Source organism: Myxocyprinus asiaticus, chromosome 19, assembly GCF_019703515.2.
Source record: "Myxocyprinus asiaticus isolate MX2 ecotype Aquarium Trade chromosome 19, UBuf_Myxa_2, whole genome shotgun sequence".
NCBI lineage: Eukaryota > Metazoa > Chordata > Actinopteri > Cypriniformes > Catostomidae > Myxocyprinus > Myxocyprinus asiaticus.
In genome coordinates this window covers 23,231,543-23,259,021 of record NC_059362.1, presented here as the reverse complement: position 1 = coordinate 23,259,021, position 27,479 = coordinate 23,231,543, and the positions used below count along the sequence as shown (strand labels likewise).

Here is a 27,479-nt window from a genome sequence, read left to right as displayed (position 1 = left end):
ATATAACTTTACCTTACCTTAACTTATGATTAATAGTAAGTTGCCTTTTACCTTTTTTTTTCCTTCTCATTTTTCATCTGATATCCTAAATCTCCTGAGTACTTAATAAAATTAACAATTATATGATGACTGTTCATATTAATTAATGCACCACTCTAAAATATCTGGGTATTACTTATATTAAATTAAAATATTATTCTCAACTACAATGCTGAAAACCATTTGACTCAAGAGGTATGATCATGTTAACAAGGTGTTAACATCCTAATAATTTCAGCAAGACTCAGGGACGTCTTGTATATTGCACACTGGTAAATGTGGGAGAATTAATGGTCTGAAGAAAGATGTTGATAAACTGGCTTGAGATAGTGATGCATTCTGAGAGATCAGCCCAGGCTCTGTAAGGGCTGATCAGGTTGCATCTTACAGGTACTTGCTTAAAATCAGTGTAGAGTAGGAATTATCATAACAGCAATGACAGGGTTCAGCATTTGTTTAAAACAAAGACCAGACCACTTTTCTAAATTACCCTGAGCATGCTTTGTGGTATTTTTGTTTACATAAGCATTCTACCCTATATAGGTAAGGCTGTGTTGCTTTTGTAAATGGTAAAAGAGGTTCTATCAGAACAATGAAAATGCATATATATATATATATATATATATATATAAACTGACATCACGACAGCATCTGAAACAATGCAAAACTACCTATTGGCTTTCCCTCGAGGATGGCAAATATAAATATCGTTTTGTCTCTGTGCGCTGTTTATAACCTACTTTTGCAACTTTTCATAGAAATGTTTAGGAGGACAGTAACGCATACGGCTTACACAAACAAAAGTAATGTTTTTCACTGTGTTCTCACCATTGTATAGCAAACCCAACTTGCTCAGTGGTGCACAGCTAAACCAATAGCGTGCCATCGTGGGATGGCTTTCTTCTATGCACGAGGAAACTATCCTAACTGTTGGGTGTGGACATATTCCTCAGCCAATCATATGCTTTGAGGGGAGGGGCTATGATCGAGCCTCAACCAATCACGTTGATAGAAAGGCGGGATATATACTGCATTTCTTGCGCAGTTTATTTGACAGTGCTCCCGACTAATCATTGACATGAATGGGCGTGGAAGCTAAATTTTTCGTCCACCTAAATCATTTGTGGGCATGTAAAATATTGACATCTCCCGCCCACTGGCCGGTCTGCAGACTCACACAAATACAGTTGTGTGTGTTTCTTAAAAATGCACTCAGATGCGTCAAGTAAGTATAATATAAAATTTTAACTGCTATTCGTATTCTGTCGACCTACGCTTACAATTGCGAACTTGCTGCACCCTTACAAGTCGCCGTGACATCTTTTAAGATGTAAGATTCGCTATATTGATGCATTTTGTTAGTAAAGTAGCCGTTACCCGAGCATACAGATCATCAGATTGACTCTGAGCTTTCTCTCTTTGTGTTTTTACCCCGATGTCTTGTACGCTTGCAAGCGACAGCGACCTTGCAAGGAATATCGCAAGCTTTGCATTTGTAGCCTTCTTTGCTTGAGTATTTACGCACTTAGTGAAAACAATCTGAGCAAGGTATCTGATCCTATTTACACAATACACTTGCACACTAATTACCTTTAATACCCAAACAATTTTAAAGACAACCATCTCCTTACAACTCGAACGAGTAATGCAAACCCACCGAAGAGCATGTCTACGGTTATTGTTTTTAGAGCTAAAGGTGTCTTTTTCGAGAAAACTGCGGAAAATGACAGGGGGTGAAAATTGTGACGCAGTTGTGTAAATTTTTAGTGCTTGCAAACGCGTCGGGTATGGTGCGGCGCATTACTGTACGCATCTCTTAAAGATCAACTGCATATTATTGTGGAAAAAATTACTTGAATCAAAACGAGAAATCTTTTTTGCACCATTTGGGCTGCATTCATCAGTTGAGGTGAGTGTCAGAGAGTACCGACTGAAATGATGATTTGGGGAATTCTGGGAAATGTGGTTTATTCAATCGAACCTTTTCAATGGCAAACGCAGGCGTGTTGTATGTCAATTAGACTACATTCCCCAGAAGTCATAGACTCTCCACATACTTTTTAAAGTCGTTGGAAGTTGTGCGTGTATACCGAAATGAAATGATATCAATGTGGCAAATCCGGTCTGCAGATCATAATTTAAATAGGAGGCAACAAAGAGCTGCGAATGAACGAAACTGGTTAAAATTCCAGTAATACGGTTTCTTAAAAATATTTGCTGGCATTCCTAACAACTGCGTCATAGGTTCACAAAACGTCTCATTTTATGTCTTGATTAGATTCCGGACATTCTTTAAATCAGATATCTTTCATCGCATTTTAATTTATGTTGGTTCGGAGGCTTATCTGCTAACACATTGCTCATATACACTAAGGCTTGCTGCAACATACTTGATTTTGGATCGTGGAAATGTGCGAAAGAAAACAAGCATACGTCATTTCTCCGTGAAACTCAACTGTAGTTTCTCGATAAATGCGTAACTCTTAACCATGTGATGAGACCAGACACATAGTTTTAAAGGAATATTCCGGGTTCAGTACAAATTAAGTTCAATCTACAGCATTTGTGGCATAAATTGATTACCACAATAAATAAATAAATAAATAAAATAATTTTTAAATTTGATTTAAGTAAAAATTGAGGTTACAGTGAGGCACTTACAGTGGAAGTGAATGGGGCCAGTTTTTGGAGGGTTTAAAGGCAGAAATGTGAAGCTTATACTTTTATAAATTACTTACATTAAATCTTCTGTTAAAACTCGTCTATTATTAGAGCTGTAAAGTTGTTTAAATCATCGTTTTTACGGTCATTTAAGGGCTTATGATGTTAAGGCAACAAAGTTGTAAAATTGGATATAACTTTAGACAGAAAAGCTTAGCAAGCGATTGTATCACACTAAAATCATGTGAACATGAATATTGTTTACATCTTGTGTCTATACTTTTGAAACAGTGAGTATTATAACGCTTACAGATTGGCTCCATTCACTTCCATTGTAAGTGCCTCACTGTAATGGAGATTTTTGCTTTTTGTAATGAAAAAGATAGATGAGTCAAAATGAATCTTTGTGGTAAATCAACATTATGCCACAAATACTGTCTGAATGAGCTTAACGTGTATTGAACTCTGAATGTTCCTTTAAAGGCAGAAATGGGAAGCAAAAAGTTTAAACAAAAAGTTTTAAAAATAATTCTTTCCCTGATCGTTTTAAGGTTTACAGCGTTAAGTCAGCATGGCAACGAAGTTGTAAAATTGGATATAACTTTAGACAGAAAAGGTTAGTAAGTGATTTTATCACATTAAAATCATGTTAACACGCATATTGTTTACGTTTTGTGGCTATACTTTTGAATCAGTGAGTATTTTAACGTTTACTGATTGGCCCTATTCACTTTCATTGTAAGTGTCTCACTGGAACCCAGATTTTTTATTTTTAAAGAAAATGAGGGACAAGTCAAAATATTTTGATATTGTGGTAATCACCATGATGCCACAAATGCTGTTGATTGACTTTAACTTGTATTGAACCCGGAATAATTCTTTAATGACAAAACTGTATTTGGTAATATAAAGATTATGGACGACTATGTTATTAGCCAGCTTTACTCATAATGAAGACACACAGAGCAGTTAAAATCTATGTGTCCGTGTGCACATGCAGTATTATTAGCCTATTATAAATGCTTCAGTATCTTATGTCATCTCATATTTCCTTCACTCCACAGGCTGACTGGAGCAAATGCTTTTTTCCCATAGCCTCAATAGCTTCAACATAAAAAACACATACAACATGTAGAAACCCCTATACAGCCCAGAAGCCTAGTAATGACTGACAGAATTGAAATATGTTTATTTAATTTCTCTCTTACAGATTTCCAACTGAACTCCCACTTGTCAACACTGGCCAGTATCCACAAGATCTACCACACTCTGCACAGGCTGGTAAATAAGGCCTCCATTTGTTTGCACTTAACATTCACAACATTCACAGCCAAGAGCTTTAATACAGGTGAGGCTTGTGCCCTCCGTGTTTTCATTATAAGCTTATCATTTTAAGATTGGTTCTTTTATATCAGCGTGATTAAGGCAGGAAGGCAACCTAACCCCCAAAAGGTCAACATATTATTCAGTTGTACTCGTACTCATATTACCTTCCAAAACATGTTTGTTTTCAGTTGACAGGTCCATAAAGAAGTTTACCAATGTTAATTAAGTGAACTGGTTAGAAAACGCACTGAAATTCCAGATATGTTAGCTGAAAATCATTGTTGAAGATGAATCCAGCAAATGGAGATTTTTAATTTATTATGATATGAAGCAAAAGCTCTTGGACAAAGATTTGTTTGTATGTGTTTAACTGTCTTAAAATAGGACATTTCGAAGCAAAAAATAGGAACAGTTGGTAGATGACGTCTGACCCTTGTCAGGTTTGATTTAACTTCTATCGGATCACATGCAAGAATATAGCTGTCTTGCAAATATGAATTTTTGTTGTCTGAATATTATCATATATTGTAATAAATCCCATGGTTAAAGGCCAGTTGTTGTGTATATTAAATTGAGATTAATGCACAGTACTGGCCAGCATTTCCCATATCAGTAGAATGGCATTGTGTGGGTAAATGAGATGTTCGGACACTCAACAGCATTGTGACTATCTACAGACTTCACCTTTGAAATGCTGTAACCAGTGGTGTAGTAGTGTCTGAAGAGGTGGGCATACTGTGAATTTATGAAAGACCCAAATGTTCCTTTTATTAGGCTACTATGAAAATTGTTAATACTTTATTATTACTCTAACTAATAAACTAATTCATAATATGCAATAAACTGTTAAGCATTGTAGTTAATTTGAGTGTAATAATGTTCACGTTAACACGTTATCTTGTATTACATATACTGTATAGCCTACATAAAAATTAATGGCTGTTTGTTTTATATGTGTACTATTATGTTCTTTTCTGTGTATAGGGAAATTGTTTTCCTACTTAGAAATATAAATTGAAATGATTTGATATCATGAGAAAAAGGCACCACCGACAGCAGTAAAAGGCAAAAAAACAAAACAAAAAAAACATCAAAAACTAGCAGGGGTACAATAACATGCAGTATTTTCACAAAGTTGAATTGCATAAGTTAAACTTAAATGTGTGTGTGTGTGTGTGTGTGTGTGTGTGTGTGTATATATATATATATATATATATATATATATAATATATATAAAAATGTGTGATATATATATATACACACACACACACACATACACAATTCACTCAACAATGCTGCGGCATTGCGTTAGTAGATTGAAAAAGTTCTGGTTCAAAAGACTACTCGTTTTTCTGGCGGCCATACGTATCATCACTTATTTCATGTGGTCATAAGCAAAATCCTAAGAAAGATAGGTGGGCATATGTGTATGCCCTAGACCAGGGGTGTCAAACTCAGTTCCTGGAAGGCCGCAGCACTGCAGAGTTTAGTTCCAGCCCTGCTCCAAAATGCCTCCTTGTGATCTTCAAGCACTCCTGAAGACCTTGATTAGCTGCTTCAGGTGTGTTTAATTAGGGTTGGAGCTAAACTCTACTGGACTGTGGCCCTCCAGGAACCAAGTTTGACACCCCTGCCCTAGACTACACTACTGGTTGTAACTAACCTCATAACCTTGATTCCCACAGAATTATGCTCTACATTAGATTATTTCCAGAAATCTCCACCAATCTTTGAAAAAAGATTCTGTAAAGGTTACGGGCTTAGGAAAATAAAACACCCAGCCACCTACTTCATACATGCACTTACTTTCTTCTTTTCATGGTGGTAATGGCTACTATTTTACTGCAGAATGTTGTTTGATTGTAAGAGAAAGAGTGAGGGTGGATCTTAAATGCAGTTTCCTTCTCACCATAGAACCTGACAGAAGACGTCGGTCCAGAGTCTCACGGCACAGGTAGTGACCTCAAGTCTAACCATATCTCCATAACACTTATGAACACATATTATGCAAATTCTAAATATCAAGATTTTATTTAGGCTAAACCAGGTGCGATGCAATAAGTAATAAGCCCTATATCTTCCAGGTTAATGTGAGATTTTGTCCCAATTTAACAACAACAAGACATTTTATTGAATGTTTGTTATTGCCCAATCTTACCTGAGTAAGCACATTTGTTACATGGATTTCTAGCTCTAATCACAAGTCTGGCTATGTGTTGTTTCTGTGTGTTGTGTATATGATGTACTTATAAATGTGTATGTAGTTTTTCTCTTTATCATAATCCTCATGTTTGTCCCCTGTGGAATTTAGACTCCTTGGCCTTCTGTGTTAATGGTTTATGAGGGTTCTGCTGAGCTTGCAGGACTTCTCATGCAAATTAAATGAGGACGCACTGCTTAAACTACAACCCCAATTCCGACAAAGTTAGGACAGTATGAAAAATGCTAATAAAAACAAAAAGTAGTGATTTGTAAATTATGTTCACCCATTGCTAAATTGAAAACACTACAACTACACATTATACACATAGTTTTACCTTGTGAATTTCATAAAAAAAATGTTTTACAGTAATTTCAAATCGGATGTTTGCAACACTCTCCAAAAAAGTTAAGACAGGCAATTTAAGACTAATAACAATTTGACAAGTTAAAATAACAAAGCAGTGTGAAACAGGAGATGTTAAACAGGTGAGGCCATAGTATATAAGGAGCCACCAAAAACAGCCTAGACCTTCAAAAGCAAGGATCATTCGAGACTTGTCAATTTGCCAACAGATGCTTCTGCAAATAATCCATTAATTTGAGAACAATGTTCCCCAAAGACAAATTGGAAGGATTTGGGGCATTTCACCCTCTATGGTGCACAATATAATTAAAAGATTCAAGGAATATGGTAAAATCTCGGTGTGTGAAGGGCAAGACGAAAACCACTTTTGAATCCGCGTGATTTCTGATCCCTCAGACGTCACGGTCTTACAAAACGTCATTCATCTCTAATGTATATCATGAACATGGGGTTGGGATAACTTTAGTAAACCTTTGTTAGTCAACACCATTCGCCGCTGCATCCACAGATGAAAGTTGAGACTTTCATCAGCACTGTCCAGAAGTGCTGCCGACTTCTCTGGGCTCGGTCTCATCTTAGATGGAAAGTAGAACAGTGGAACTGTGTTTTTTGGTCCGAAGAGTCCACATTTCAAAACGGTTTTGAAAAACACAGCCGTCGTGTTATCCAGGCCAAAGAGGAAAAGGACCATCTAAGCTGTTATTAGCGTCAGGTCCAAAAGCCAGTGTCTGTATGAGCCAGGGGTGTGTCAGTGCCCATGACATGGGTAACTCACACATCTGTGAGAACACAATGAATGCAAACAGATATGTACAAATTTTGGAGCAACATATACTGCCATCCAGCACTGTCTTTTCCTGGGATGTCCTGGAATTTTCAGCAGGACGACTTCAAACAACATACTGGCCGAATAAGCAGAGAGTGTTAGATTTGCCTGCAGTCCTGACCATCTCCAATTGAGAATGTGTGGTGCATTATGAAGTGCACAATGCGGCAATGAAGACTCCGTACAATTGTGCAGCTAAAGACCTACATAATGGATGATTGGGGGAAAATTCCTCTTTCTAAACTTAAACTTGTTTCTTCAGTGCCCAAATGCTTTATAAGTGTTATAAGAAGAAATGGTGATGTTTCACAGTGGTAAACACTCGACTGTCCCAACTTGTGTTGCAATCATCTGATTTGAAATTACTGTACATTTTGAAAAAAACATTGAAATTCACAAGGTAAAACTTCATATAATGTGTAGTTGTAGAGCTCTCTAAATAGCAAAGGGTGATTATAATTTACAGATCACTCCTTTTTGTTTTTATTAGCATTTTTCATACTGTCCCAACTTTGTCGGAATTGGGGTTGTAGGTTTCAGGGAAGGAACCTTTTTTTTTTTTTGTTTTTTTTTGGGCTGCATTCTCTGTCCCTTTTCCAGCCTGCTGTTCCAGAGCCATGCCTCCCAGGAAAAAGAGGAGGCCCACTGCTGGAGATGACCTGTCTGCCAAGAAGAGCCGGCAGGATAAGTACGTCCCAAACATTCACCACTCTATTCAGACATCTCTCCAGCCTTTCATTCTGATTCATCCAAACACTCACCACTAATTACATAGATAAAAAGATAGATAGGTAGCCAAGTAGGTGTTTTATTAAACCTGTATTGGAAATGTAAGTGCATTAACAACCAGACAGTCAACTCTGTACAGTGTACATATAATACAATAAATATAGAAAATGATTTTATATTACATCTATATTTAAAAAAAAATATACATAAAAAATGGAATAAGCTCCTCTGTGCATGGTGGATGCATTGTAAAGTATTACTATATGGAAATGGGCACAAACGACTCTGCAAAAGGGCATATATCCGCCCAATCTTTGATTGACAGCTAAACTAGGTACCTGTCAAATCAGATCAGTCAGGAAGTTCTGTATTTATCTGAAGGAACGCAATGTAATATTAATATTAATATTTAAACAGTATCCCAAAGTTGTACAACTAGCTTAACATTTCATTGTGCAATAAATTTTTTGGCCATCCAAGTGAAATTTTGGGCCATCTGAAGCAAATTCAGTGATGTTCATCTCGCGTTCGATGCTTCATAAGCGCTAAATATGCTTCTCATTTGAAAGATGTATTTGCGATTAGTTTAACGCAAGTGTTGTTCAAGCCGTTGCAGAATCACTCACTCCAATGACCTGCTCTGCGCTATCTCTGGATCAAGCCGGTGCACACGCGTCTACCTGGCTTCACTCGATATGAGATCGGAAAGCAGAGCGGATCATTCGCGCGACTCAATCCAGCTTCTGTCGATATCGTGGCGCAGACCACAAAACCTACATGCCCCATTTGAATTCTACTGAGAAGTTTTTACTTTAAAGCGCAATGAAGTAAGTCAGACCTCTCAAACGTCTCGACAACCCCGACATTCTTTACACCAATGACGAGGAAAACGGCTACAACACTGTGCCATACGCCAAAATAAAGGATTTTTAAACCACACATCATCACCCTTACTAAAATTTATCACAGTAACAGGAATTTCATATTAAATGATCTCTCATTTTTATTATGTATATTATTGTATTTTTCTCATTACCACAGTAATGAGGCATCCATGGTCTTAACTGTCTTAATGACATTACAAATGCCACAAGGGAAGAACTATGGTAAACATAAAAGCATTTAGAATGTACAATAAAGGGTTATAAAGTTGGGACCTCCAAGAATGAAAATAAATTATGAGCAAAGTTGTCTTCCTTTGTAATCTATGTTTTGTTCTAATGATTTTTGATGTCATATTAGGAAACAAACCTGCTATCTTTGCCTTCAGTTATTCATATAGATAACTTAATCATTATGAGCCTAAAAAAAAAAAATCTGTTAAGGACTAGAAACAAACATTTTCATTAAAAGCAGCCTCAGTAAGGTGCTATATTCATGTTCAGACAGAATATTATAACTAGCTGGATAGAAATAGTGTTAATTTATTTAAATTTAGTTTGATTTCCCATAGCACCTTGATATAAAAAAAGTCACATTCAAAACGTTTCCAAATGATTAGATGATTAAAAATAACAATGTATATCCAATGTATACATGGTATGCAACAACATAATTATGTTAAATTAATTAATTGTCTGTTCTTGTTTGTATCAGATGCAGTATGTGCATGCATTATTTAATGTGTATACGTGTATATATAAACATGTGTTTACATGTGTATGTCCAGTATGTCTATGTGTATCCAAATGGCCTCCACTTACTCCTGTCTATTCATTCAGTGTTTACAGAAAACAGGAGACATTGCAAATCCAGGAAGCTGAGGCTTTTTCTAGCAAGAGATGTCTAGAGTGGTTCTACGAATATGCAGGTATGGGGGCAACATTGTAAGTCATATTGAGTTTTGTGTTATGGACTATTGCAGATGTGTATCATAAACTTAATTTTAAATGTCATTGGAAATGTTTTAAACGGCATAATAAGATGATCATTTGATAGAATCTGACTTTATCAAGTGTCTAGAAGGTATTGAATAATGTCAAATCCAAATTTTAGATTTTTTTGTTTTGTTTTGTTTTTTTTTGTTTTTTTTTTGCATTCAGAATTCCATCCCTGTGGCTTTAGAAACATCTCAAATGAATTTGCAGTATGCAGATTGAGTAGTTTGACAGATTTTAAAGGTGCAGTCAGTAATTGTTTTTCTAATGTCTAAACATTTAGCAAGAAAATGGTATTTGAAATATATTGAAAATGATGAACACTCACATGAGATGAAGATTCTAGTTATGAATTCTATCTTGATCTCTATAGTTCAACGTCTTCGTCTACTGATGAAGATATTAGAAATTTTGTGGAACCATTAGAACTCCCTAAACAGACGATTGAGCAAAAAGATTATCTTCATTCTGAGATAAACTTGAAGGAGCTTGGCGATGTAATTAAGGCCTTGCCTACAGGCAAGGCTCCAGGGCCAGATTGCTTTGCCGCTGAGTTTTTTAGATCTTATGCTACAGAACTGGCTCTACATTTGTTAGAAGTTTATACTGAATCATTAAAGAATGGAAAGCTTCCATCAACCATGACACAAGCCTGGATCAGTCTGATTCTTAAAAAGGACAAAGATCCAAGCGAGTGTAAGTGTTACCATCCAATTTCCCTAATCCAGCTAGACGTAAAAAATATTGTCAAAAATTTTGGCTAACCGATTTAGTAAAGTTATGACATCTCTTATACATATAGATCAGGTGGGGTTTATTAGGGGCCGCAGCTCTTCTGATATCATTAGGCGTTTCATCAATATCATGTGGTCACTGGCGAATGATCAGACTCCGGTCACTGCCATCTCACCTGATGCCGAAAAGGCTTTTGATATGGTAGAATGGGATTATCTTTTTAAGATTTTGGAAATATATGGGTTCGGGAATACTTTTATTGGATGGATTAAGTTACTTTATAGACACCCGGTAGCGGCGGTACAAACAAATAGATTAATTTCAGATTATTTTACTCTGGATAGGGGCACCCGGCAGGGTTACCCTCTTTCCCCATTATTGTTCTGTCTTGCCCTGGAACCATATATATGGGTATATTGATTCTGTTTGTATATGTTTTGCTTTTCTTTGTTTAACAGATGAATCAATAAAAAAATTGTATCTAAAAAAAAAAGATTCTAGTTATGTCAGTTTTAGAGAAAAAGCTGCTTTATTCTTCAAAGGGTGCTGGGTGCCCATTTATGAGTGCCGCCATGTTGAGATCATATGACCAGCCAAATATTACTCACTTTATCTCAATAATCCCTTGTAATTTGACACTTTCAATCCCAGAATAAATAAATCGTGGTTGATTAGGAATCAAGCATTTTTACAATGACATCGGTAACGTTTCATAATGCTGCATCTACGCTACTAAGTATCAGCGAACATTAACACAAATATTACAGTGTATCAAAATGCTATTTTGATACAATTTCCATGTCATGAAAATGTGATGAGATCCAGCGATCCCAGTGAAGTTCTATACATAATTGTTTGCATGTTTCAGGGTGTGATGACGTGGTTGGACCAGAGGGCATGGAGAAATTCTGTGAAGACATTGGAGTGGAGCCAGAGAATGTAAGAACCTGATCTGATTTTGCAATTTCAGATGAAATATCTCATCAGTGGTAATTTTCATGTATGTATGTATGTATGTATGCAGGTTGTAATGCTGGTATTAGCCTGGAAGCTTGATGCTCAAAGTATGGGTTACTTCACTTTACAGGAGTGGCTCAAGGGAATGGGCTCATTGCAGTACGTCTTCCTAAACATGGACCTCGTATATACACAACATCCCATCCTCTGTGAACCACACATGTAGTTTTACTCTTACTTTCATGCTCTTCCTGTCCCAGCTTTCAGTTTCCCCCTTCTTCTGTCCTTTACAGGTGTGACTCTACTGAAAAACTCAGGAACTCTCTAGACTACCTGAGGTCTGTCCTCAACGATGCCACCAGTTTCAAGCTCATTTACCGATATGCCTTCGACTTTGCCAGGGTGAGCGAATACCCATTAAGTTGGTTAATTGATGACTACTAAGCATCATCTGCTCTATTAGCTCCCTGTCTTCTTTCAGTACATCCAGAACAAAACATATCACTACTAAATGATTGCCTATGGGTGTGCATCTGGATCCTTTTTTTTTGTCCCCTGCATGCATGCCGTCTTCATCACACTCCTTCACTCACCGCAGACAAGGACTTGAGACTGCTGCTATTTTGGGTTGTTTCAGCAGATGTATCTCTTGTCCAGTGTCTTTTTTTGTTTTTGTTTTTTGCCCTCTTCATATGAATTGTGCAGTGAATAGAGCTTTGCTGAGTGAGGATCTTACAGAAGCAATTCGATAGGGCTGATAAAGTAGAGTACAAATAAATAGCTTGTAGCAACCTTGAATGGATAACATTACATTCATCCTGTCTAGATAAAATACAGTTGGTAATGTCTGGGCTCATCTTGTATAGGCCACTTAATCCATTCTCCTGCAGTGTTACCATATTTCATGGCTGTTTGACAAATTATTTGAGATTACAAATCCAGTTTTATACCCAGGGTATCTTCGCTTTTAAAGAATTGACACAGAGCAACTGTGAAGCACCGTTTACTGTATATCCTGCTGGAATTAGTCACATTGCTGTTGTATTTCAAAGCCTTAGGCAATAGCATGATAGACAGTTTGATATGAGCATGGCTATGTAGGTTTTGGGACAATAATCATGTCTTCCCTTAGTTGTTTATATTTATGTATGTTTGAGCTAAGACTGCTATGAAAGTGGTTTTAAAACTAGAGTGCTCTAATTTCTGGAACAGTCCTCCAGGAGCAACTGGGGTTAAAGAAATAGTTCACTCAAAAATGAAAATTTGTTGTTTAGCACTAAACAACAAATTCTCACGGGAACACCCAGGCCATTGTTGAAGAACTTCTCTCATAGTGCTCATGAATGTGCAATGGACATCAAGATTTTTTTATAAGATGAAAAATGACTTAAGTTTCAGAAAAATGTTTTTACAAACCTGTCGTCTGAGTCACGTGGCCTATTTTATTATACTTTTGGGCCCTTTTTTAAAGCTTTATAGTGTCTCTATCAATTACAATTATATATTTTTTTTAAATTGACCCAAATATGGCTGTTGTATTCTAAAGCCCTATGCAATCACATGATAGACAGTTTGATATGAGCATGTTCGTCTGTGTTCAGGTGTGGGGAATTGTGTTATCTGCCCTCAGTTGTATTAATATATGTTTGAGCTAAAACAGCTTTGGTTTTAAACTAGAGTACAGAGTGCACTAATTTCTGAAACAGTCCTCCAAGAGCAGCCTGGGCTTAAGTGCCTAGACCAGTGGTTCTCAACCAGGGGGCCGTGACCCACTGGGGGCCTCAGCCCACTTCATGTAAAATGCTAAATAAGTGCTAAAAATCAAGATACAGCATGTAAACTATAAACTCTTTATTTTAATTCAACAACTCCCTTCAACAACTGTTTTTGTTTAAAAAATTGGGGGCTTTGAATGTTGTCTTGGGCAGTGGGGGGCCTTGGAGTCAAAAATGTTGAGAACAACTGGCCTAGACCATAATGGCCATATGGAATTTCTTTGGCCTTGTTTTCCATGGGTTACTTGCAGATTGTTACCCCACCATATTGCCAACAGAATAGTTTTATTGCGCTTCTTGCAACTCTGAATTTGTTTTCAAATTGTTTAGACTGCAATTTGCCCCTCCCCCTCCTTGCAGGAGAAGGATCAGAGGAGTTTAGACTTGAATACTGCCAAGTGCATGCTGGGACTTCTACTTGGGAAGACCTGGCCACTGTTTCCAGTGTTTAACCAGTTTCTAGAAGTAAATATTCTAATCTTTACAATGTTCTATCAATGTCATTGTAATTATTTTCACTACCAGACAAACATTTGAACACACAGTCATACTTTATTACTATTTTACACATTTTACTAAATTAGACCTTATTCACTGTAGTGCCTTCTTTGATTTTGATAGGAATGAAATTGAAGCTGTGAGGGATTGACTAACCATCTCTTCAATGACATGCACTGTATAAAGCTATCCAAAAGCTCCTAGATCACATATATTTTTCCATAACGCATTTTATCTGGAGATTTTTTGTCTACTGAAATTTCTTGGAAAGATATAGAATCCATTAAAGAGACTGTGCGTATATCCCTCACAGCCTTATTATCATTCCCGTCAAAAATCACAGATGCCGCTAATGTGAATAAGGTCTTTAGTGAAGTCATCAAAACTCAACTGAAATAACAAACATTGAAGTATGGGAATTATTCAGTTACAATAATGTAAAACAAATCAGAACTATCTTATATTTTAGCCTCTTCAAAGTAGCTAAACTTTATCTTGATTATAGCTCTCTGCACATTCTCAACTTCATGAGGTTCCACCTAGATGCTTTTCAAACACTATTGAACTATTGAGTTCTCATGTATGCATTTATTTTTTGTAATTCCAAATCGCAAAAAATCATAACAATTGTATTTTTGTCTATAAATCTAAATCAAAGTGTATAAGCTTAAGCCTTTAGATCAGAAGGTTTTTAAGATCATAAGAACCATAAATTTAGTCAGGTGTGTCAACTTTTGACTGGTTGTGTATATAGATATTTGCACTTTGGAAATGTCCACTTATATGTTTTAGCTAAATAGTACATACAGATTGATTGCCCTATATTATCTTTGACAATGATTTTTTATCTATTCTTTTTTCCCCATGCAGCAATCTAAATATAAGGTCATAAATAAAGACCAATGGTGCAATGTTCTAGAATTCAGTAGGACTATTAACCTTGATCTCAGTAACTATGATGAGGATGGGGCCTGTGAGTACAAGCACCCACACTTAACATGTCTGTATACCTTGTATTACTTCCAAAATTAAGACACCCATCATCGTTTTATGTGGCATCAGGAAGTACATCAGATTTACCTCTTCACTCATTCCTCTCTCCATCTTTCCACTCAGGGCCAGTGCTGTTGGATGAGTTTGTGGAATGGTATAAAGACAGAGAGATGTCATAGCGACAACTTCTCCACACCCACCACCACCAAGTAGAAATGAATTCCAACAATCACCATGACAATACTGACAGAAACAGCCTTGAAACAAACATCTAGAAAACAAAGTACAAATCAAAACTGAAGTGTCTTGGGACAAACTGATGGTGGCCCCTGGCGGCGAGGACAGAGTGTATGAGTGATTGCATAGAATGTAATTATCAGTGCACATGTTGTATGTTGCTCTTACAGCCAGGGCCATAGGAGGGTTACTGGTGGTTGTGTGTTGGAGAAACAGCACCTCATCAACTCCACCTAATACCCCCTTAGCCCGCAATGCATTGTGGTTAAGCACACGGCCAGCCTCAGTGCTGCCCTCCCACCCCACTGTGATGTTTCATATTGCTGTGAATGTTTCAATTGGCCCTTATAAGGAGGATGAATTATGATTCTCCACAAGGCAGGGTAGATAAAAGCTCCCATCTTCTCGGAAATCATAAGTAATTTTGGCCTGGAAGGAAGAGAAAGAAAGCTTGCCTGCTTAGCCTTTACTGAAGTTCTTTGACTTATTACTAAGTCTCCTTTTTTTGGTTCATGTCAAAGGTTTATGTAAGTGGCCTACAGTGTCACTGCTGATGTGGTTCAAATACTGTTGGTTTCTGTGTTGAAGGATGATGACAGTCTGAGCATGTTACTGTAGTTATACAGTGACCTTTGCCAGCTTTTATTTTTGCACAATGCATTGTCTCAGTGCATTTTGTTGCCACTTAATAAAGCATGTCACATGAAAGAGTGTCATTGACATTCTGCTACAACAGAGAAGTACTTCATGTGGTGTTTTATCAGTATCCCACCACTTAAAGTCTTCATATTGATTATGAGATAAGAGAAGAGCTTTACTGCTCATAACATGAAAAATGGAGCTGTACTTATTTCATACTTTTGCCAGAGTATCCACATGTATTAACAGTGTACTGAAATACTCTGTTGAAATACAGCACATAAATATACTAGGCATTAAATATCCCTGCAGAGGCTTACAAATATGCGATGGAAATTAGACAGTGCCAGTACGTAAACTACATCTACATGTTGTAGTCCATCCTGTCTTCTCTGCTCTGAACCTTTGGCCTTTTATCTGAAATGGCGTGGGAATTTGCATCAAGATGGTTACTTGGTGTGATAACTAATCACTAAGTTTGAAATGTGATCAGGTGTAAGATATCCTTATATACTGAATTTTTATGTCTTCCCTTTTAAAATCTACCGTAAATGGAGCGTAGAGCCCAGTATTCTTTTCCTGGCTCACAAGACTGTTTTTATAGATCTGGCCATCTTGCCAAGGAGTGTGTGTGAGAAGGGACTACAGAGTACATTCACTATATCACTTCTTCATACATCTGATTTTGTTGCATAGTTCATGAGCAAACCCTAGCAATGTAACTATACTGTACATGCCATAGGGTGAAAATGAAAGGGCTAAGTGATAGAACAGAGACAAGAAAGAGAGACAGCTCTTACATTGCACTTTTAACAGTGCAATATTTCTGTGATAAATTGCGACAAAATACATAACAGGTATCCTGCCCTAAACACACCTTTGGCCGCACCCTCTTCCGTATATCTTAATCCATGCAGACCAATGCCTAGCAACTAAACATTCTAGTTATGTTTGTAAAACTGTTAAGTTTTGTCAATGGCTATGGCGTGAAGCTAACTTGTCATCTGACCAATGCAAAAAATGCATGCATGCATTCTGCAATTAGAGCCATCTTGTGAATGAATGAGGTTTTTCTGTTTGTTTCCTTTGTTTTGTACAGGTATTTGTAGAAGTGGATTTTTTTTTTTTTTTTTTTTTTGCTTAATTTGGGTATCTGCGGTCATGCAGTCTTAACGCTTCATGAAAAATATGATCGTGTGATGGTATTTAGAGCTTAAAAACACATGTAACCTCATCTGTTGAGATGTTCTTCTCTGCATTTCCTCGTCCACCATCTCCACCAAGTGCTAAACTACCACTTGATCATGAGTTATGAGTGAATGCAGCACTTCAGTAATTTAATGAGGAATTTTGTTATCTGTTCATAAAACGAGGAATTAAAGTAGAGGCAAAATCATTATCAACCTTTATTAAAGAGCTTATGTTGAGTAACAGTATTGTTTATACCTGATTATAAGATATTTTTTGTTCTGTTTTAAGAATCTGTTTGCTGATGTTTAGCCGAGGGATGAAGGTTGCTCTCAATAATTTACATACGAAGTGCAGAAAAGTATCTGAGACCTAAGCCGTCTATGTATGTTGTGCAATGTGCATGCTGGCCAGAATCCATTTGTAAAGTGTCTATCGACACTTGTCATAGTCTCATTCATTTGCACCTGTTTGTGCCTGTGGGAGATAGTTGCTTAAAATTTGAGGGTCTGAACTGTTAGAGTTCCCCTATGTTCTGACTGTTGCTTTAGTTGGGGGAGTGTGTAATGCAGAGGGTTGAGCATTCTCATTTGACTGTATATATGTATGGATGTGTGTATATGTGTTTGTTTTCACTGTAACCTCTACATTCAGTATATATAAAGGGGTTTATTAACAAAATGTGGAGTCATTTTGATCTGTTCCGAATTGTATATTGTGAAAAAGGGAAAACTGGGGCTAACAACTATCCTGGGGTCATGCTCAAGTTTGTTTTGAAGCTGTTATATAAAGGCAGTTTATGGTGGAGTTTAGTAGTCAATAGAAGCCATCAGGATTCAGTGGACAGCTGAATCCTGATGAAAAATGCTGGGAATCGCTTTGTTAGTTCTGAAGGTTTTACCACCTAAAGTTGGACCTGATGGACCCAATGTAGATGCCCTGAAAATGTCACTTCATATCCATTCAAAGTAAGTGAAATAATGCTGTTTTGTTCTCAGCACCATTAGGGTTAGGACTATATTAATGTAATTACTACTCAAATGTTGCCAAAAAATCAGACGCGCTGTGCCTTTCACATCACTTCTATTCAAAGAAGTAAGTGAAAGAGCAGTTTTGCTTTCAGTACTGTTGTGTATGCACACACCTTAGCTCTACACCGTAGTTCTAGCTTCAGCCACTGGGGAAAAGCATAGACCGATTTGAGTGGACAAACCTTTTGACCTCCTGTCACTGATTTTACTATGAGGTCTGTCTGCAATGGAAGACAATTTAATTGGGTACAGATGCCCCTTTGTGATTAAACAGTTTTTTTTTTAAAGATTAGTTTATTGCCTTGTTAACAGCTATTATGGCATTCTATGTGACATCATAATATTACATCATACAATTAATAGCCTTTGGGTTTTTATTTTTGCTACTTCATATAGCTAAAATCAACAGAAAGTGATTACATTTTTATACAACACATTCTTATTATAAAAATTCATACTTCGTTTTGAATACTTAATACAAAGAGTACTGAGCTTATATTATGAAAACTTTAGGTTATGTTCACAGCTATATTACATTTGTATTTACAATACTATGTCAGTAACCTCCCATTAGTTCCACAAGCTGACAAAGACTATATTTTAAAAGGATCATAACATTGTCAAAATTACAAGTCAAAATATGCCTCTTGATCTAAATTAAAAACTCTTTATACTTAGGAGTTGCTGACTTTGATCCGAGTGGTGAGATATCCCTAGTTTTAAGGCCCTGTAATCCTGGGACTTCGGCTACATCTGTGCATCTAGAAGTTACAGTATTCCCTGTATTGACATTGCTGTAAGTGTGTTCTGTGTGGAATGATGTTGCTCCTCCATAATCCACAAGTGAGTTACTGTCCTGCTTGTCACCCTCTTGTGTCGAAGAAGATAGGGAACCAATGCTGAATTCGTCCAATGCCTTTCTTCTTTGCTGGAGTAATCGTCTTCGTTCTTGCCTCTGACGGACTTGAGAATTGTCTCTCAGATACTCTCTGGCATCCTGCTCGAGGGAAGGTGGGGGTGTTTGTGGATGGGCTCGTGGTACGTCCATAACCAGATCTCCAACAACATTTTTGTTGTCACTGGTCAAGGAACTTAAACCTGACATCAATTCCCTCAATTCTGGTTTTAGGCCAGTCTGTTCTACCGATCTGTCTATAGACTCTCTTGTCATAATGTTGTCTTTGTAACTAAATTCAGACCTCCATGATTCAGATTCAGTCTTTATTACTGAAGCAGACCCTTTTTTCATTAAGACAGGTGATACCTCCATAACTGAAGACTTAACTGGGAGGTGAAGCTCACGCTGTTTGAACTCAACATATCTTTTTACCTTCGGCAGTTGATTGAAAGAGGTGTCCATCTGTGCATAGAAATTATTTTCAAAATTTTGGGGTTGAACATGTTCAGGTAAGGAACAAGGTTCTGTTTTTACCACTGGACCAAGATGTTGTGTGTTTAACCTTTGAGATTGTTGCAGAGTTGGAAGAGTTGATTCAGCTTGTGATAGAGTTTGAGAATATGGTTCAGACTTTGAGAATGCAATGTATCTCTTTACCTTTGAGCTTTCGTCAAGAGATACATCTCTAAAGATATTGTCATCATTACTGCTTTGTTTAACATCTTCATCAGATGAAGTGCTGTATCTCCATGTTTCTTTAGCTACCCCAGATATGCTGACTTTTTTAGTTGAAAGAGCACTTGTTGACTGAGCAGGGGAATGGCCTTCAGTCGGTGTAAAATTGATATATCTCTTAACTTTTGGTACTCTGTTGAGAGATGTTCCTGTTTGCCCAAAGAAATTGTCTTGCTTAGCAGTTAGTGTGGTGTCATCCTCTGATGAAGAGCTCAGTTTTCTTGATTCTGTTTGGTTCTCCCTGTTTTCTGGTTGTACATCATCTTCAATTATTGTGTTGGATCTGCTCAATTCTGTTTCTGTCAACTTTATGGGTTTTAATGTGCTTAAAGGAGTAAATGTTGACATAGCAGGAGAATAAGGTTCAAATTGTTTAAACTTAATGTATCTCTTTACTTTTGAGATTTTGTCAAGAGATTCACCTGGTTCTTCAATGGTATTTCTATCATTAGTAAATGGTTTAACATCTTCTTCAGTTGAACTAATTGATCTCCTTGTTTCTTTAGATACCCCAGATATGCTGACTCTTTGAGATGAGAGATCAGCTGATGACTGAGCAGGGGATTCACTTTCAGGCTGTGTGAAATTAATATATCTCTTAAATTTTGGTACTCTGTTAAAAGATGCTCCTATTTGACCAAATAATTTGTCTTCATCTTCAGATGAAGTGCTCAAGCTCCTTGATTCTGTTTGGTTCTCTCTAGTTGCTGGTTGTACATCATCTTCAATTAATGTTCTGGATTCCCTCAGTTCTGTTTCTATCACCTTTATGGATTTTCCTGTGCTTGAAGGAGAAAATGGTGACAGACCTACTGAAGGTTGAGATTGTGAGAATTGAATGTACCCTTTTACTTTCGGAATGCTATTAAGAAATTCACCTGGTTCTTCAATTATATTATTATCAGTAGTACTTGCTTTAACATCATCTTCAGATGATGAACTGCTCGATCTCTTTGTTTCTTGAACTACCTCAGACATGCCAACTCTTTGAGCTGTAAGTGCACTTGTCAGAGAATGACTTTCATGCTGTGTGAAATTAATATATCGCTTAAACTTTGGTACTCTGTCAAGAGATACTCCTGTTTGCCCAAACAAACTGTCTTTGTTAACAGTTATTGTGACAGCATCCTCAGTTGAAGTGGCCAGTCTTCTTGATACTGTTTGGTTGTCTGAGGTTGCCAGTTGTACATGATCTCCAATTAATGTTCTGGATCCCTTTAATTCTTTTTCTGTCACCTTTATGGATTTTTCTGTGTTTGAAGGTGTACAAGGTGACGGAGTCAAAGAAGATGATTCAGACTGTGTAAACTTAATGTAGCTCTTTACTTTTGGGATTTTGTTAAGATATTCACCTGTTCTTCCAATTAATTTATAATTAGAAGTAGAAGATGGTTCAACATCTTCAGATGAACTGCTTAATCTCCTTGTTTCTTTAGCTACTGCAGATATGCCAACTCTTTGAGCTAAGAGAGCAGTTGTCGACTGAGCAGGGAATTGACTTTCAGGCAGTGTGAAATTAATATATTTCTTAACTTTTGGGACTCTATCAACTTTTGGTACTCCTAGTTGGACAAAGAAATTGTCTTTCTCAGTAGTTGTGACATTATCCTCAAATGAAGTGGTCAGTCTTGTTGATTCTGTTTTAATTTGCTCCTCAGGTGTACCATGTAGTGTATTTGAAGAAGTGGTGGGAGGATCAACTGGGAGACGAGAAATAGGTTGTTTAAATTGAAGAAATCTCTTTAATTGTGGTACTCTATCAAGAGAGATACCTAGTTCTCCAAAGAACTCATTTTCCTTTGCTGTAGAATTGCCATGATTCTCAAATGATGAACTGGTTCCTCTGAACTCAGTTGCCACTATCCCAGGTATAACTACCCCTGAGGTTGAAGAAAGAAATGTGGACTGAGTTTGGTGTGGTTGAGGTTCAGGTCCCTTAAACTGAAGATATTGCATTACCTTTGGTACACCATCAAAAGATACACCAATTTTATCAAAGAAAGTATCACCATCATTCTGAGATCTGACATTATCTTTAGAGGTGCTGGAATGCATAGAATTTTTTTTCCCCTCAGATGTGGCCTCAACATTAGTTGCAGGGCTGGTTACTAACAGAGTTGTGGAAGAAGGATCAAACTCTTTAAATGCAATGTATCTTTTTACATTTGAAACTCCATTAGAAGATACCCCTATTTTCCTGAAGAAGTTGTCTTCTTCCTGTACAGGGGATGTGTTAGTGTTATCTTCGGTTATCTCAGGTGTTACATTCCTCTTTGTTGAGGTAGAAGAAAATGATGGCAGAGTTGGAGAATGAGGTTTGGACTGTGTAAACTGAATTGATCGTTTAACCTTCTGCACTTTATCAAGACACATGCTTATTTGCCCAAATAAATTGTTGTCCTTAGGATCAGGTTTGACATCAGACCTGATAGGTGTACTTGAACATGTCTCCACCTCAAGTTTCATGGCTGAATGAGGTGAAAATGATAAAGTTGGAAAGTAAGATTCAGGCTGATTAAATTGAATGTGTCTCTTCACCTTTGGCACTCTATCAAGAGATACACCTATCTTCTCGAAGAAATTGTCTTCTTTAGATGTGGGTTTGATTTCATCTTCAGATGACGTTCTTGACCTTGATTCGGGTTTGTTCAAAGGCTGTGTTGTGGAATAAGGTTCAGTGTGTGAGAATTCAATGTATCTTTTTAGTTTCTGAAATCCATCATAAGAAACATCCACTTGCCCAAAGAAATTTTCAACTTCAGTGGTTTGTTTGGTGTCATCTTCTGATGAGGAACTGGATCTCCTGGACTCGGTGGTTGCTATAAAGTCAGGTGTAACTACCTTTTTGGACAGTGGAGGAGATGGCAATTGGACTTGAGGATCTTTGGTTAGTGGAGGAGATGGCAATTGGACTTTAGGATGAGGATCAGAATGTGAGAAGTGAATGTACCTCTTCACTTTTGGTAGTTCATTAAGGGATAAACTCTGTCCAAATAAAATGTTCTCCTCATTTTTTGCACTGAGACTACTTTCCTCAGATGAAGAGCTGAGACTTGTTCTTCTTGATTCAGATTCTGCCTTTTCCTTATGGGCATTTCCTGTATCTATTGAGGGAAGAGATGATAATTGGTTTGGTGATTGAGAATCAGAGATTGTAAACAAAATTGATTTTTTAGGTCTTGGCAACTGATCAAAAGACAGCCCAATACAGCCAAAGAAACTCTTCTCATTAGTAGTTTGTTGGACCCTTTCCTCAGGTAACTTTGACTGCCTGTTGAAAGTTGGACCAAGAAATCCTACAGTTCTTCCAACATCTGAATTAGTTGTTGTCCCAGTTTGGACTTGTGATTGAACATTCCTGTCATCTGCTTCATTTTCGTGTCTGTTAAACAATAGAGCACTTAACGCTCTTAGACCAGTTTTACCTTTGGTACGTTTCTCCTCAGATACATCTGTGCTGCTAGAGGAGTTGTCAAAGTCAAGGTCGAGGACATTGTCTAAGTTTTTGCTTGATGTGATGGATTCTGTATTTATCCCAGGTTCTATTTTAATATTTAATTTTCTTGGGTACTCTGTAAATTGCTCTTCATCTTCACTGGAACTGTCAGTACTTAATCTATCAGTATCATGGTCTCTATTTTGATTTGTCCTATAGACAGGATGGACATGGTATAGTGGAAGCCCCTCATGACTGCGATTCTTTCCTGATATGTTCACAGAGGATTCATTCACATCTTCACTCTTGCTCTTTGGGTCATCAATAAGCATCCCCTCATCAACACTGTCTCCATGAGTAAAAGTCAAATGGATGTCATAAGGGTCCAAGGTGATGGTCTCTTGTTTGATAAGAATGCCAGCACCCTGTTGTGAGTTTTCATTTATAGTGACATCTTCAAGAGTACTGAATCTGTTAAGAGTGGCAAGGTCGGCACCATTTCCTGTATCTGATTCAGTAAGGATCTCTGATTCTTCCTCCAACACTGGGTTTATTGTATAATTGTTTGGTCCACCTTCACTATCACCACATTCACTTGAATTAGAGCTTAGTATGTCAGAGAGCTCAATCTGCTGTACACTATCAACATAAACTTCTTTACCAAATGATTTATCTAAGTTTATTTTGTCAGAGGGTGATTCGGGTTTGTGTTGCCTCCATGTGTCATCATATTTCAATGGTTGTACTAATACAGAGCTGGAGAGATCTTGAATACTTGATCTTTCAGACCCTTCATTGAAAGAAAAGCTCTCTCCGCTGTCATTCCACAATTCTGGATCCAAATCATCAACATTCTGTTCTGTCAGCCTGGTTAACCAGTCTGAAAACGGCTCTTTTGTAAATCTTGATATTATAGCCTTTTTATTTGTTTCAATTGCAGATAAATTGACAGTAGGAGGGTCAATGCTTTGTTCAGCAGATTCCCTTATTTTCTTAGAAAAGTTAATTTCCTGGCTTTGTCTTGAGTGTGATGATTCTGATGAACTACTGCTTCTCTTTAATTGGATGTCATCTGCATCTGGAATTGGTTTAAAGTCCTTGACTTCTGTATTTTGAGCATATGGTCTCTTTTCCGTTGAGCTGGATGCCAATGTCTTAGCATTAATTACTAAAGCATTAACTTCGCTCTCCTGTAGTGCGCTACTTCTGCTGTCTGCTCTTCCTCTGTGCTTCTCCACCTCAGGGGAATTCTGTCTCCCATTCTTTTTCTGTATGTTCTCATATGTAAGCTCAACCTCAGTGTTGCTTTCAGAGGAACCATCTGAACCATTATCTTCTACAGTGACATAATAAGGCACATTATTCCCTTGTTCCTCCACTTCTGTGATTCCACCAAATGTAACTCTCGAACTGACTCTCACTTCTTGTTCTTGGTCATTCTGATCAGAATACCCCTCATTCACATATATTTGGGGTCCAGTGGAAGAAGCTCTAGAGGCTGTTGGAGGAGTAGAGTGCCTCTTGGGTCGTATTCTGTTCCATAATTTATCCAGCAGTGGTCTCAAAAGAACACCAAGGATAAAAGCTACAATGAATGTGATGATGACAGAGAGGCAGACAGCAAGGATAAAATCTGACTCAGACCTTGTCTCCTGCTTTACAAAACCATCTTTCCTTTGCACATTCGTATTCCCATCTTGCCTAGTACTATAATCTGTGATAGCTGGTGCTTCCCTACGTTGTCTTGATTCACTGCCTTTTTTGTTGACATGTAGATCAAAAACTGAGATGTGCTTCCATTGGAGATCTGAAACACATATGTAAAGTCCTGCATACTCCTCTGTGATGTCCTTAATTAGAAGCTCTGGTTGATTATCTGTAACTTGGCCGTGCGGAGTCCACCAGTGAAACTGCATGTAATCTGGCATAAAATAAAAAAACAACAACAGGGAATTTATCACCAAATGTAGATCAGAGCTTAAATTGTTTGCACAAGTTTTAGGAGTTTTAGGAGTAAAAATGTGGTTGTATACTTAAGGGATAGTTGCCCATTTGTAACAACATGAGGGTGATTTAAATGATGACAGAATGTATTTTTTTTTTTTAATTGTTTTGGGAACTATCCTTTTAAGAGACATAGAATACATAAAATTAGAAATAACACCTTGACTGCCATTACAGCAGGAAATTAATATCTGCATCCCTTCATCCACAATCATATTCTGATAGTGAGCAGATGTGCTGTATTCATGTGTTGGACAAGTGAGATCTGAGTCCTTCAGATGAATCAGATCTTTTCCAGCATGTTCTAGTGGAGAAGCACACACCACTTGCCAGGAAGCATCACCCACTTCAGTATCAAAGACTATCCATCTTCTCAAGGTCTGTAAGTTGCAGTCACACATCCATTTGTTGAAGGAGACATCCACCAAGGCATTCAGGTTCCTCAGAGACTGGTAGGCAGGGACAGGTATGGTGGCCAGGAGGTTATAGCTCAGATCAAGGACCTAGATGGAATAGTAAGTCAAAGATAATGTTTGTTCAAAAATTAAGTAAAGCTTTAGTTAAGATGTACATTTTTATGGTAACTTGTCTAGATGTTTTGATATATGCCATAACTACAAAGTCTATAGCGATTACCAATTATAAACTGTCAAAAGAGGGTTCTTGGAAAACAGTGTTGCCATGTCCACTTATTATAATAGCACATATTATATCCCCATAGCACAAAGTATAACTGACCAATAGGGTTTGGGAGTAACGGAATACATGTAACGGGATGACGTATTTAAAATACAAAATATAAGTAACTGTATTCCACTACAGTTACAATTTAAATCATTGGTAATTAGAATACAGTTACATTCAAAAAGTATTTTGATCACTGAAGAGATTACTTTGCATTTTATTGTCATTTGTTTCGTTTAATATTTAGGCTTTTCAGATAGAAAACATTTATACATATAAATTATGCGATCCAAAGTGCATTTGAACAGCGGTGAAACACTTTCTTATGATGTGTTACATTCATACGAGCAGACAGAGAAGTTTGAAGTAAGTTTGGAGCAGAAGAAATAGAAATAAACCTTGTGTAAACTGTCAGATTTATGCTAAGATAAAATGCTATTTCTAGCCATTTTACATCCACATGTTACCAGGCACAATCATATTTTTTTATCAAAGAAAATTCACGTTGGAACATAATTTCTTTTTTTCTAGTAAGACCTTTGATATTAGGGCAAAAATCATATTCTTGATAATAATTTCTGTATTGTTTTCCTGTAAAAATATCTAAAAATCCTTAAAACAAGATCAATTTGATTTAATTTTGTTTTAGAAACAACACTCCATAAGATATTTAGGTTTTTCAGAGAATGTATTTTTAACGTGTATTTTGTCTTACTGTACTGGCAGAGTTTTTATAGTCAGATCAAGTGAAAAAATCTACCAGTGCTGAAGAAGTAATCCAAAGTAGTTATAATACATTACTGACCTTGAGTAATCTAACGGAATACGTTACAAATGACATTTTACAGCATGTATTCTGTAATCTGTAGTGGAATACATTTCAAAAGTAACCCTCACAACCCTGCTGACCAATAATAGCTGTCACAATCTACATAATGACATTATTCATTGCTGTTTGTTTTTTCTTTTGCCCTGTGTTTTCCTTTTTTCCATAAGTGTATGTGTGCATGTGTGCACGACAGAGAAATATTTATTTATTGATTTAGAGGGCCAGTTGTTTATGTGAAGCATTTTAATAATTATGGGGAAAAGATTATTTATGCTTATCTTGGACTTGTTTGGTCAGACCAGTTTGCATGTTGGAAAAGACCCTGAGCCAATTGTAATACCCCACTAGGGGTTGAGCAAACTCCCAGACATGTTTAACAAATTACTTTTAGCTCATAATGATTTACTCATGGAAAAGAGGACAATACCATGTGATGGATATTAAAATGAAACATAAAGAAGTGTAACAGTTTTGAAGTGGTTTTACCTGGAGCTGTTTTAGGTCTATAAAGGCATGTGGGTGAATGCTTCTGATGAGGTTATGCTGGAGATGGAGCTCTTTCAGATGAGTGCAGTTGGCGAGGTCAGCATGGACTAGCTCAGATATCTGGTTATAAGATAGCTGAAGAATCTGTAGAGACTTCACGCAGCCCAGTCCTGATGGAAGAATATTCATGACAAGGTAAACATATGATGCAATGATTAACAACCATACACTAATAGACCTTCTAGTAAAATATCAGTGCACACATTTGGGGTTAGGGAGTTGCATAAAAATTTCTTTTTTTATTAGACTGCAAAATCAGAAACATTTTAA

General features: G+C 37.1%; 1 protein-coding gene across 3 annotated transcripts; it reads left to right on the top strand.

The window, feature by feature from the left end:
* Window positions 1–1,137: 1,137 nt before the first annotated feature.
* LOC127456750 (DCN1-like protein 4) lies at window positions 1,138–17,727 on the top strand. 3 transcript variants are annotated; one of them, XM_051725306.1, is made up of 11 exons: window positions 1,138–1,264; window positions 3,911–3,981; window positions 5,941–5,980; window positions 8,019–8,106; window positions 9,869–9,957; window positions 11,628–11,698; window positions 11,784–11,875; window positions 12,010–12,118; window positions 13,822–13,956; window positions 14,860–14,962; window positions 15,106–17,727. In XM_051725306.1, exons 1-11 carry the CDS (start codon window positions 1,246–1,248, stop codon window positions 15,159–15,161), a joined length of 873 nt encoding a protein of 290 aa, XP_051581266.1. In that variant the 5' UTR covers window positions 1,138–1,245; the 3' UTR covers window positions 15,162–17,727. The 3 variants fall into 3 exon arrangements, with proteins under 3 accessions (XP_051581266.1, XP_051581267.1, XP_051581265.1); XM_051725307.1 differs by having other exon boundaries at window positions 1,224–1,264; window positions 5,894–5,980; XM_051725305.1 differs by having other exon boundaries at window positions 1,231–1,264; window positions 13,852–13,956.
* The last annotated feature ends 9,752 nt before the right edge of the window (window positions 17,728–27,479 follow it).

Bases quoted from the DNA above. Each gene is read 5' to 3' on its own strand.
- LOC127456750 (XM_051725306.1), top strand. The intron at 9,958-11,627 runs GTATGGGGGCAA...TGCATGTTTCAG, and splicing joins GTGGTTCTACGAATATGCAG to GGTGTGATGACGTGGTTGGA. The intron at 14,963-15,105 runs GTGAGTACAAGC...CTTTCCACTCAG, and splicing joins CTATGATGAGGATGGGGCCT to GGCCAGTGCTGTTGGATGAG.